General features: G+C 38.0%; 1 protein-coding gene across 11 annotated transcripts in view; it reads left to right on the forward strand.

Moving 5' to 3' along the window:
- Positions 1 to 328: 328 nt before the first annotated feature.
- Positions 329 to 13,801, forward strand: part of LOC124126850 (stromal interaction molecule 1-like) — a 107,920-nt gene continuing 94,447 nt past the window's right edge. For all 11 annotated transcript variants that reach the window (XM_048384779.1, XM_048384780.1, XM_048384783.1 and 8 more), the window contains exon 1: positions 329 to 687. In XM_048384779.1, the coding sequence (XP_048240736.1) occupies positions 513 to 687 (175 nt within the window). In that variant the 5' untranslated portion in view covers positions 329 to 512. The remainder of the gene's footprint in view (positions 688 to 13,801) is intronic.

The following is a 13,801-nucleotide window of genomic DNA, read 5'->3' on the forward strand; positions in this document are numbered from 1 at the left end:
GTCACTGAGAGTAAATGGATGACATTACTGTTGGACATGCACTTAAAGAACATATATATATATATCCGCATAAACTAAAACACACCCTAAAAAGAAACCCAAGGTTTACATACACTCATATGGTGTATCATATATCCCATACCTTTTATTCAAATGTCACTGAACATGTTAACATAATTTTAGCTTGATGTGTTATGAAATACTGCGAAGAATGGTATGTATGGGGAATGTAACCTATTCTGCTCGTTAATCCTCTCGCCCACAACAGCAGTCGCGAAAGAAATCCACCAATGAAATTAGTCGTAGTGCAAATAGTATACTCAATAACTTCCCATGGAAGTGTAGGATATATCCACGCGGTGTACAGTGTCAATGGGACACATACCACCTAGTCGCCTACTGATATTGCTCACGGATGTACCTTGGATAAAAAGTGTATATAGATCCTGTTGTTTGATTGGTGAAGTGTCAATGTTTCTGTGTTATTTTATTTTGTCGCCATCCAGTCTGGTATGAAGAACTCGAGTGGAGTTTCATCTATACTGAAATTGACACTTGTCTCTTTCGTTTGGTCCTGGTTCGTGCAAGTGAGAAGTCATGATGTTCTAAGATCTGACAGAGCTTCAACGGGAACTGGTCCCCTTGACCAGATTCCGTCTAAATCCGAGGAGGGGAGTATTGTGTTTGGTAAGTAACAATTATTCTTAACTGTTTGAAACAGGGAGTGACATTTCTGTAACAACTTTTGACAGTTTCAAAATGTAAACAAATTCCCCGAGCAGGTCGTCATCACAAGCTTCATTGCACCAGTACTTTGACATCTCTCACTCTGTGTAGGACAATATATTCTTGATATACTGTTAATAGAATGTTAAGCTGACTGTGTGAATACATGACACTGACGTTATTTTTTTATTCCCTAGTTGAGATTTTCTGATTGGTAATATTGATTATTACTATATTAGAATTACGGTTATTAGTCTGACACAGTGATCTGTTGATAATATTTCTTGATTCTCTATATTACATTTAGGCCTATTGACACAAAGTTTCTCATCAAATTTAACAACGTAAAGTTGATTGTAAGACTTTGAAATCACTTAAAGCTGATTTTCGTGGAATCAAGACAGCTGTTTTTCTTTACAAGTTTAAGCAGTTGTAAAATAGTATTTGAATACACAATGCCCCTTTGAAAGTGGTCAAAAGTAACCAATGTTATAGGGTCTACTGTAGCATTTTCTTGGTAAAGTACAAATTCTACTACTTTTTAGGGTTGACTCCTATCCCGGATTCGAACCCACACTCTCACAGTGAGGCACCTAATCGTCAGCACACAAAGTCAGCAATCTAAGCAACTCAGCCACCAAGGCCTACTCGAAATTGAAGTCAGACAACTGCTATACCATGTCTGCTCTCAAGATTTCAGATCGGTTCATATTCTTGGGCAATGACTGATTGTCATCCAAAATGTCCTCAGATATTTTTCCAATTTGGTAAAGATATATATGAAGGTCCTGTCAAAAGTTGTTGATAGCATACCTTAATGGTTTTTGTGTCAGGAAACTTGACTGTACATACTCTGACTGAATATCACATTCACATTCCCTCGGTGGTGGAAAGAACCTTACTTTGACAGATTTGACAAGTTAATTAGCAGCACAATGACTCGGTTCCCTCCCATAACGTAGACCTCCAAAATGCAGACCTCCCAAAAAGCAGTTAAAATTAGCTCACTAATTAATTGGGCCATGCTGGTCACACCTAATTAATGAATGGACTGGTCCACTCCCCTGCTATGAGGGATTATCAATATGTTGAGACAATGAGCAGTAGTGGACAACAACATTGTCTTAAAAAAACTCCTCCTCTCTTTAATCTGCTCCCGGTACATCACAAATCTTATTCAAACATTACCTTTAAACAAGTTGTGGGATTTGTGTAAGAATATACCAAATGTTCTCAATCACTAATACTTCCTTCTCATGTGTATGGTATAACATATAAATATATTTGAACATGAGCTTCAACCTCGTCCAATTAAGGTATGGCTGGACTTACGAAAGTTGAGTATGTCTTGTCCCAGAAAGGTGCCCCACAAGTTCTCCTAGACAGCTACACGTATGCTAAGTACAGGACGATGATAAACAAGTGAAAATGACTGATAATCATAAATGACAATGAAATAACATTTGAATAAAAAATTGTGAACTCTACCCAGCTTTCTTTCTTGTTACATGGGTGATACCATTTTACTTAAGGGTACAGGGTACTAAATACTGATGCAACCAGCCATAACGAGTGTTGTTTTAACGGGTCTGCGTTTAGGCAGGTCTACGTTTAGGCAGGTCTACGTTTAGGCAGGTCTACGTTTAGGCAGGTCTACGTTTAGGGAGGATACCAATGACTCATGTGTGCCGGTTACCAAGGAAAATGATATCAAACTGATAAAAGTGAATGAACTTTGCACCTATACAGCCTTTCCCTGGTGTGTTTGGTGTCGGGGACTTGCTGCTCATGTCACAGATTCCACTGTGTTGCTGCATTCGAGTATCAGTGATATTTAACACTGTACATTTCAATCTGGGATGTCATTGTATATTGCGGTATCAATGTATTGGTAAAAGTTTATTGTTGATGTGTTTTGGTACAAATTTAGAAATATTGATACAAAATTGATAATTTACTGCCACAGAATTTTTTACATTTATCAGGATTATTGTGGACATTGAGAAGGCAGATAATAAAATTTTAAACATTTAGTGGATTTAGCATAAAGTTGATGTAACATTCTTCTGTACACTTTCAGAATATTTAATTTTATAAGTAATCAATATATCATACTACTTTTGAGTTGAAATACCGATTCAAAAATGTCTCATCAATTACACTGCTAACTCAAATCAATTACACTGCTAATTTCAATAAAAACTTACACAATGACTTAATTGCTGAGTCGGACGAAATCAGTGTAGGAGGTCCAAATCATGCATCTTTATTTAGAAAATTAGACTTTAGATGAATGAGTTTCTGGTGGCTTAGTATATGATTTTAGTGTAAGTTCCATGTGTGTCATCGCTGTGCACAGTACACAAGCACCGGTCAACTCTGCCCATATACAGTCAAGTCCCGTTAATCCGACATCGATGGTTGCATATGACTATGTCGGATTAACGAGTATGTGATATATATGTTTATATGGATAAACGAAATTTAGTAGTATCAACGTTCGTAATCGAAATTCGGACAACTACACAATAGATAAACAAGTAATAAAAAATATATAATAAATATTCATATTTTTATGTTACATTGTTGGCGGAATATGTTTTCTAATCAAGCAACCTATAAAGTTTAACACAAAACAACTATTCCAGGCTGTATGACTTATTCAAAATACTTTAAAAGGTATAGTCTGGAATGGAAGTCGCAAGTTTGAAACTGGTACCTAAAGCTTAAGAAAGCTGCTTTCTAAGTGGCTAACATCGACTTCCTGTTGGTCATTTCATTGGTAGGTCATAGTTCGCGAAAGGTTGTTCTGACGTGACCTGTAATGGGATGTCCTCGTCGATAGCGAGAACTTGTATCTGATTTTAATGAGATTGAGGTAATCTAAGCATGTGATTTATCCTGTTTTCTTTATTCAAAGCATTAATTGTTTATTTTTAAGCAAGTTTATCTTTGCAGCCATTGTTATATGCTGCTACCAGCCGATTCGTCTCGCATCAAAACATGGGCTGTGTATTCGCGGGCAGATGACCACGGAGTACGCTTATCACTGTGTTGGATTAATGAGACTGATTTCGGTAATTTGTTGCAAATTAGGTGTGTCAAAATGCGAGACTGTCAGATTAACGGGTCTAAGTAGCACTGATTTAATCCGTTGCCATCATTAGTGTCGGATAAAGCCGATTGTCGGATTAACGAGTGTCGGATAAACAAGACTTGACTGTACACAGGTATACAAGTAGCCATACAAGGAGAGAAGAGTGTATAAAGTCCAAACTTTGGCATCTTTGTCCGATGGAATACTTGTCAATAACGAGGTCAGTTGCAGCCAAACACCTGCTGACATGTAATCCACAGCGTAATGATAATCCCCATTATTCAGGTGTGTTAATTATCTGAGCACCCCACTCCCCTAACAACCACCACCCCAACAACCACCATCACCATTGTTCAGGTGTGTTAATTACCTGATAGATCCTGATAGATAGAAGGAACGGGTCTGCAATCTGTTCTGACAAGAGTCTTCATGTTTGCCAGAAATTCGTCAACAAGGCTCTTGGTCTTGGTACTAGCAGGCATGTGGTTGTGACTATCTCTGTACGTTGTTATCATTCCATCAGTGGCGTTGATGGTTGCAGGACATCCGGCCTTGCAACATCTCCAGTGTACCTTGGCAACTCTTCTACTCTCAACCCTAAATGTATGACCTTGGTAACAAAGGTTCTGGCCACCTTGGAAATAAACTGAACATTCACTTGTACATTTGCCATCATGAAATGAAGCAATGATGTACTTCTTCATGTTCTTACTCATTTATACATGTTTGATTAAAAGTCTTCACTCAAATAAATTCATTTTCACAATTACCATGATTACATATAACATGTTAAATCATGAAAGTTCATCTTTGACATTTGTGTACAAATTTTGTGAATACTTTTCACCATAGCTAATCAGTACCTGGCTGGTGCCGGCTGTACAGCAAGGCATGACGGCTTTTCTGGATTAACTGGATTAATCTTAATTAATCCAAATTAATCTGCCGGCACAGTGGGAACAAACTTATCAATCCGCGTGGTGTGTCGGTGATGTGTTACAACACGCTAACTACTAGGTCCGCCCAAACACTTTAGCATCAGTCAGTTACAGGACACAGAGCTCCAGATGACTTTTTGAGTTTTTAGTCTAGGGTTTCTATTTAAATTGGGATATTACATTTTTTTTGGGGGGAGGGGGGGGGTAACCAATAATTTTTCACTCATCTATTCATCACTGTATTGGGTTTTTCCCCAAATTTGTGAACATTTAAGATTTTACAAAAAATGAAATAATGTTTTTGATGTTTATTACTGTTCTAAATATGTAGGCTTGACTCAGAAAGTGAATTAGCTCATAACTGTGTTTTTTTTGGAAATTAGCTCCTTTGTACGCATGCTGAAGAAGCTTTGTTGGGTATTTACATGTGCAGTTTTCATACATTTCAGTTTTTCATTAGATGCATGCGTTTCTGTATGCAAGTTAATTGAAAGTAATTAGGTTTTGAATATCTTTGGGGGGTATTTTACTTAAATACGCTGCTTATCTGTAGCTCTGCATGACACCATTATGACACAGGTTACATTCAAAGATGTTGATAGATATGTGAAACTGGTTGGTTGTATTTTCTGCATTCTTATCAGTTCCGAAATAGCTGAGATGATTGACAACAGATATTACAGCAATTTGTAAACACTGTGCCAAATTGTCCCTTGACGTTTGGATTTGTCTGCATATTTAATATATGTATATGTACAAGAACATATATAATATATGTATATATTCAAGCACTTACAAGCGCATATATAATATATGTATATATACAATGTATGCAAGCACATATAATATATGAAAATATACAACTTTGATATATGTATATATACAAGCACATTTATCATCCAGAACTGGCTCCCACAGGAGATATGCTTGGGTGAGATCAAGTGATATCTACATTGTAGATATCGCTGCAATGAAATTGCATCACAATGCTTTGCAGACCTTTGTGATGTCATTGGTTACCATGACATCACAATCAAATGACATCACAAATGGCTCTGCTGCTGAAGCTGTTAGCAGTACTTTTTACACTTAGGACACTGCTTATTAGAGTCTACAAACTGAAAGAGTTGGGAGAATGATGTTGGATGATAAATAAAATCTCATCCGAGTGTCTTTTGATATCAAAAGACACTCAGGTGAGATTCTCTCTATATATAATATATGTATATATATACAACAAGCACATATATATGATAATATACAACTTTGATATATGTATATATATACAAGCACTTATATAATATATGTATATGTACAATCACATATTCTATATGATATACATACTGTATATTACAGCAGAATAAGAGAAATTGAAAGGCCAGAAAGTCTGGCAAGTGCATGAATTGATATTAGGGGTGGTATTACATTATAAGAGCCACTGTATGACACACAGTGTACCTCACTCTGGCAGTGTGGGTTCAAATCCCAGATGGGACTCAACCCAAGAAAGTACTAGAATCTGTACTTTACTAAGAAAGTGTTATCCTAAATATATCAGTTGTTACTATGCTTTTCGTAAGAGGCGACTAATGGGATCGGGTGGTCTGACTCGCTGACTTGGTTGATGCATGTCAGTTGTGTGGATCGATGCTCATGATGTCAATCACTGGATTGTCTGGTCAAGACTTGATTATTTACAGACCGCCGTCATATAGCTGGAATATTGCTGAGTGTGGCGTTAAACAAAAAACATGACAAACAAGCCAGTGACAGTCTACGGAAATGTATGCATATACCTCCGTATCTAGTTGACACAACTTTATAATCACCTTTAAATGATCGATCGGCTAATTGATCAATGATGACTGACACATGTAATACCACAGGTTCATTAACAACTTTGATCATGTCCGTCATGTATTGACGTCACTGTGACTGACTTATTGAGGTAATTCTTTACAGAGAAAACCATCCTTCCTCATCTAATGATGACATTATTTGAATCTATTTGTTGTAACCAAACTAAAATCACTAGGTGTTGCCGTGGAGCAATTTGAGCACACAATCACTGTCACCTCAAAGTTTGAGGAACTGTTATATTCTACAGCTGGTTGTTGTATGACTGTGTAGAGAAGAAGTCCCACTTACTAAATGACATTGTGAATACATCCTTCAAGGTATATAATAGTAATAGTTCATTTATATTTAGCGCTGTACTCCATGCATTAGCGTGCTCAATGAGCTTAGACATTGCCCCAGTCAATGGATCACGCTGCACTCAACAATCATTCTCAGCTCCCTGGGGAGTATGCAACCCAAGCTGCCTGTGTGGTCCTAGGTTTACAACCACATTGCCATCTCATCCTACTTGGTACCCATTCACTGCAGGGTGAACAGAGGCACATTTCAAACAGTCACTTGCTTAACGTGTCACTTGCTTAACGTCACATTGTGCATAGGACCACGCGCCACACGTAATAGTGATATAAAGAGTTGTAAGAATAGACATTCACTTGTGTGCGTTCATTAGAGTATGAACATTCATAGAGTGAGGGTCAGACATTGTATGTCGCAAAGCTCTGGTATTCGTACAGGGTGGGCCTCGCTCTATAAAGGTTCATACTCCAGTGAACGCACACAAAGTGCAAGTCCATTCTTAAATATTTACTGTGAGACTTAGACGTGGGTGATGTTGTTGATATACAGTACAGTTGAAACTATGCTCACAACAATACATTCTCGGCATACAGATATACTGCAAACTATTTTCAGTATGAACAGTCACAGACGTAACGTGTACGCGTGACGGCTCTGCCGTCTCTTGTACGCGAGACGGTGCGGTCCGCAGTACTCAGTGAAGCGCTTGATACTAATTAATTCAATCACCGTGGCTGTGCTGTCACCCGCGACCTCCGCGAAAGTAATTAAAGCGCTATGTAAAATCACCCACTGCCGAGAGGGACCACAACAATCCACCCAAGGTCGTGACTGGCGGGTCGCGTGTGCATCGGGGCATCCGCCTTCCTATTTTCACATACCCTATTTTCGAACAGTTAAAACATGTCAACATGTCATTCTGGACTGGATACACTTGAAAGTGTACACGTCGAAGCTAGCGACCAGTTATCGCAATTTTTTCATGTTATTTCTGGCATATTCCGTGTATACTCTGACCTCGTGGTACCGCGGCATTCATCGTATCGCGGCATTTGTGATTTCCGGTCGCTCACGCGGGACACGCCTTTTAGCGGGTGTCTGTTATGACAATCAGTAACCAGGAAGTGCTCGCTCCGTAAACAATTTCAATTTCCTCGGAATGTTCCGTCTGCTGCAAGTTAGGGGTCATTATCGCATTGATACTTACTTCTGGTATCTTTTTATTTTTTTATTATTGCCTTACCCCCATCTGTCAATGGACAGCGATATGACCGGCAGTTTCCCAAATAAACTTTCTCTCTCGACCTGAACTAGCTCATCTACATATTCATGGAGACTAATAAGGTAACGGAAGTTACGTAGCCCGCACATTTTCCCGCGCTGTGGTCAGGATATATTAGGAGATAATTAGGGCCAAAATTTCATACTTAGCAGTACTTTCTTCACTAGTAGCCAAATCATAAATACATACTTTTGGCATAACAGGAGTGAATAATCATAAATGTTAGTGAGTGCCATTTGTTCCGTTTATGACAAGTACCGCGAAACCCGAGGCTGCAGGCTACAAAGTTGAATGTACCAATAACTTTAATTTTTGTGAAACTGTGAGCATATGCGCTTTCTTGAATAAGATTCAGTTGATTTCGGTTATAGCGTTACAATGTCTGTCTGTGCTACGATAGGGAACAGTGGAAACTTTACCGGTGACTTATTGTACCAGCTCTCGCAATCGCCTTACAGCACGTGATCACGCCCACAGTTCCAGTTTACAAATTACATTTTGGGGATATTTCAGTTATCGCGCTCAATATTATTTTAATTCACCAAAAGTAATAAGAAATGCTATTATCAATTTGTTCTTTGCAAACTGACAATATTCCCCAAATTCGATCTTGCTTATCCCTATGTGTACCTCAAATAGATTTCAGAATTGTATTTTGAGGAAGATAGGATATTGAAGATATTGAGCAAGGTGAATATGGCGGGTTTTGAAAAAATATTTCCGCACAAGAGTCCTTTTGATCATTGTTTTCGGTTAAATATTTCTCTCCTCTTATGAAAACTAAGACTCTCAAAACTAAAATGAGATGCAACCACGTGCGCGCTATTACGGTTAGCGATAATTGTTCCTCGGCGATATAACAAGAAAAACTATCAAAATGTCCGATCACGTGATATACAATTTAGCCTTTTGTTGCAGTGGAGAAACGCTTAGTCATCATGATAAATCCGCCTGATTGCGGTTCGCTCTATTCTTGCTGCGCCAAACGACACCTATCTGAGCAGCAGCCACATTGACGTGTTTTTGTTGTCGATTAGTGTATACACGGTCATTATCATATTATGCGCAGTATCCTATATTTTCTGTTCTGCTTGGCATTGTTTTATATGCAGATATTAAAAATACCGCATGTATTTTCTCGAAAATTATAGGCCGGAAATAGCAATCAGCTCACATCTACCTGTTCGTCAGCGGTGTTTCTGGAAATAAATCCGTTCATTGATGCACGATTCGTATATCTGAAAAGTATTGAATGGAATATTCAATCGTGTAATAACAGGATTTCCGGTGTTGTGCTAATTTGCATCTTGTGATTACGCGATCTAATTGAAGAGGCGCCGGCGAGACGACTGACCCGCGTTTTGTTGTCCTCATAATAAAGTGATGAGAATAGAATAGAATACTACAATGATGAAAGCGCTTATAACGAAATAACGGGTATAGAGAGAACCCGTGTGTATTGTCAACGACAATGTTTACGATAGCGAACGGTTAATACCTGAGCTTGGCTGCTCACGAGTCAACAGTCAGCCTATCAAAATGCGCGTTGTTAAACGACAATATACAACTGAAGGCAATTGGTGCTGGTACCGTGTTCTCAAATTACAGCCTCAATTTCACAAGGACAGTGACAGTGATTAACTATAGCACAGTATTTGCTGCAAGAACTTTGATAGTAGGCTCGTTAAAAACAAAGAAGGTGCTAACAGTATAAAATATATTTCGTTTGTAAAAGTCTGGAGGATTACTATTTATACGTATCCCCTCGAGAGACCCGAAAGTTACCTATATACGATTCCCGCACCAATTGATGCCCCCTCCCATATAATTTTTTAACTGGTGGTGTAATGACAGCAGACGAAATTGAATCATGTTCTTGTATGAACACAATTGAAAACAGGCAATGATAATGTATAGCATTTCGTATTTAACCCCGTATTATCAGTAACATGACAATGTCTGAAATAATATAAATATAGACGAGTGCATATTTTAACACGTTACAGTTGTATATTGATCGATCAGATGGGGATTAGCCAGTGTGAGCCAGTCGGTGGTCAGACTATGCCCACAACTAAGCGGTTTTAATCACCTGCATCACATGTAGGTCCGTGCTGTTTCATATTGAATATATGTTGTTACCGTTTAGCAATTACTATTTTATGAATAAATATCCATTCACGACGTAGTGGTTGATGTCATGTAAACTAATGCAACTGTTCAACACCTGTTAATTCATTCGTCATATTTAGATTTGTCAAGCGTGAGCATAACCGTTTATTCATCCACACTACGACTAAAGTTATGGATCTGCTGACGAAAAGGTTTTCGTCCTTAGTTCAATATGTGCATTCTTTCCGTGGACCTACTGGATGGGGATCCGAAGTTTTTCCAGTCACTACACACGCGTCGGTGTATCCTGTAGTGGTATTTTCCACAATTTATGGGTAAGTAAGGAACTGTAGCAGCGTACTAGTTCAATTTCTATTCCGCTACCAAACTTTATTTTAAAAGCGCATGCTCTGATAATCCCATTATGAAAGAACACGTAACCGGTGCTTATGCAGATTAGTTAACCTCAATAAGTGTCAATTCCAATCCAAGTTGAATCACTACTCGCACCAATCGGCAGCATATCAGGGACGTGTATACTGATTTCGCTTAGCAACTCGAATCACACATGTGGGTAGGCTGTGTCAAATACTCGTTTTTCTAGATGGTTGGAATTAAATGATATTTTGGCAGAAGAGCAAAACGGCTTCCGCACTAAAAGAAGTACAACGGAACACATTTATACTTTATTCTCCATTATCAAAAACCGTAAATCTGTTAAACTCCCAACTTACGTCTGTTATATCGACGCCATGAAAGCCTTTGATCGTGTGAATCGCGACTGTCTTTGGTATAAATTACATAGATTGGGAATAAACGGAAAGTTCTTCCGATCAGTTAAATCGCTATATGAAAATAATAGCTCTCGGGTTTTTATAAATGGTAAAATGACTGACAGCTTCGCTGTATTAAGCGGTGTAAAACAAGGTTGTGTTCTGTCGCCTACGCTATTTTCTGTTTTTATTAATGATTTAGTTAAAGAAATTAATGATCTTAAATGCGGAATAAAGGTTGATAATTCTATAATCAGTATTTTATTGTATGCTGACGATATCGCTCTTTTAGCACCCGATGAAAAGTCATTACAATCAATGTTAACCTGTGTCGGCAATTGGTGCAAGAAATGGCGCCTTCAAATAAATAGCAAAAAAACAAAAATTGTTCATTATCGTAACATATCCTCTGTTAAGTCATCCTATCACTTTACTTGTGGTGCGGAAAATATAGAAATTGTTCATTCATATAAGTATCTTGGGCTTTGGTTACATGAAAACTTAGATATGAATTATACAGCAAAAGAAATATCTAAATCAGCCAGTAGGGCACTTGGGGTAATTATCAGTAAGTTTAAAGGGGTGGGCGGCATGGATTATGATGTATTCACTACATTATACAATAACTTAGTTCAACCAATTTTATCATATGGTTCAGCTATTTGGGGCACCAAAGAATTTAGTTGTATTAACGCTATCCAAAATAGAGCTTGCCGCTTTTTCTTGGGAGTAGGCAACAAAACACCTAATTTGGCAGTAAGGGGGGAAATGGGCTGGTCATCTAACTATACAAAGCAAAAAATTGAGATAGTACGTTTCTGGAAAAGGCTGAGTTTGGCAGATGAAAACAGGCTAATGCATATAGTGCAAAGATGGTCATCTAAATTTCGTAAGTCATGGGATAATTCAGTTAAGAAATTATTCGATGTGAAATCAATTACTTCTGTTATAACTAACCTATTTTCTTGTGACTTCGACCTTGCTAGAAATATACTCATCAATAAGGATAAGGAATTATGGTTGGAACAGCTCTGGGATGACAGAGGATTAACAAATGGTATTAAGTTAAGAACATATCGTTTGTTTAAAACGTCTTTAAGTACCTCCAAATATGTCATTGATTTAGCCAACAGAGAACACCGTAGTATATTTGCTAAATTTAGATGTGGTACCCTCCCTCTGGAAATTGAACTCGGTCGTTTCTTGAAACCAAAAATTCCCTTACATAATCGTATTTGTAAACACTGTAATACAAACAGTATCGAAGACGAGGTTCATTTCTTAACAACGTGTTTTCTTTATGCAGATCAACGAGAATATGTCTGGGGTTATGCCTCGTCTCTTTGCCCAAATTTTTGTCTCATGACCCCTATAGATCAAACCACATTCCTTATGAAGTGCGATAATTTATCCTATTCTGTAGCTGCACTAATTAAATCCATGTACAAACGTAGGTTATATAACAACGTGTCATAAACCCATTCCAGTATTGTATGCCTCTGTATATTTTATATTTGATAAAACATGTCATTGTATGGCAATGCTTGTCATAAATGTACGAGCATTATACTTTTATCTCGTATTTTGTGCACCATTAACAAATAAACCACTGTCCAACATAACTATTTTAGCACTTGCGGTGCTTTTAAGAACATTAGTGTCTAATAGGCCCACGCTGGCCGGGCGATGTATATATTTTAATATATTTTACCTCTTGTATAAATTGAAGTAATTTTATGTATACACCGCTGGACACTTAAATAAACTATTTTTCTTCTTCTTTCTTCTTCTTCTTCATATCCAAAGGAAGCCAACGAAATTTATACAAGCACGGTTTCTGCGAAGTCTTTGATAGGCATATATAATGGTTTACATATCTTTAGCATAAATGACCTAATAAAGTATAAATAAATCAATCTCTGTTGGGGGGGGGGGGGGGGGGGGGGGGTACAAACCCTAAAGCAAATCCAATTTTATATTTACTTTACCGCATCTATGGGGTATGGTGTTAGTAATGAAAAAAAATATATATTTGGAATTGTATATTGTATTTGGAAATATACATTGTGAGCGCGCACACGGCCAGTCCTTCAGGGCCAAAAGGCCATGTATAGGTACGGGGAGGGACCTGTAGGATTTATGACCACCTCAAATTGCACTGAATATACAGGCAGTCTCGGCAATTAGGTAAAACACGTGCGATGCAGTAGTATATTCTATATAGTAGTGTATTCTGCTTGCGTGATAGGCCGTTTGGACCAGATTATATAATTTCCTGTCCACCTGTGCTCGGGTATATTTTGAGTATAAAGAAAGTTTATCGTGTCATACATGTTCCAAGACATCATCTCACAAATTAATGTATATTCTGTCCTAAATATTGATCTGACAGTCATTAAAAGTGCCGATACGTCGATCGTTCGCGAGGCAAGATTTACAAACAATTGCCGATAACCCCCGAGCTCACTCGGCCATGCTCGCCTTATTTTCACCCCCCACTGCGGTTGTGCAGGGTATCACGTGATCGAACCTTTCTCTTGTTAGAAAACTAACGCACCTATTCTGAAATAAGAGTGAGCGAGTTAATTTTTAACGTCGAATCGGTATTATTTCAGCCATATGGCGACGAGACCAAGTTAATATGTTTACATTTTGAACAGAGGTGCCTAATGCATGCCTTTCGGACCGTTTCAAATATTCTTTTACATAATCATAT

This window comes from Haliotis rufescens, unplaced genomic scaffold (assembly GCF_023055435.1).
Source record: "Haliotis rufescens isolate VD_foot unplaced genomic scaffold, xgHalRufe1.0.p SCAF_50, whole genome shotgun sequence".
Taxonomy (NCBI): Eukaryota; Metazoa; Mollusca; class Gastropoda; order Lepetellida; family Haliotidae; genus Haliotis; species Haliotis rufescens.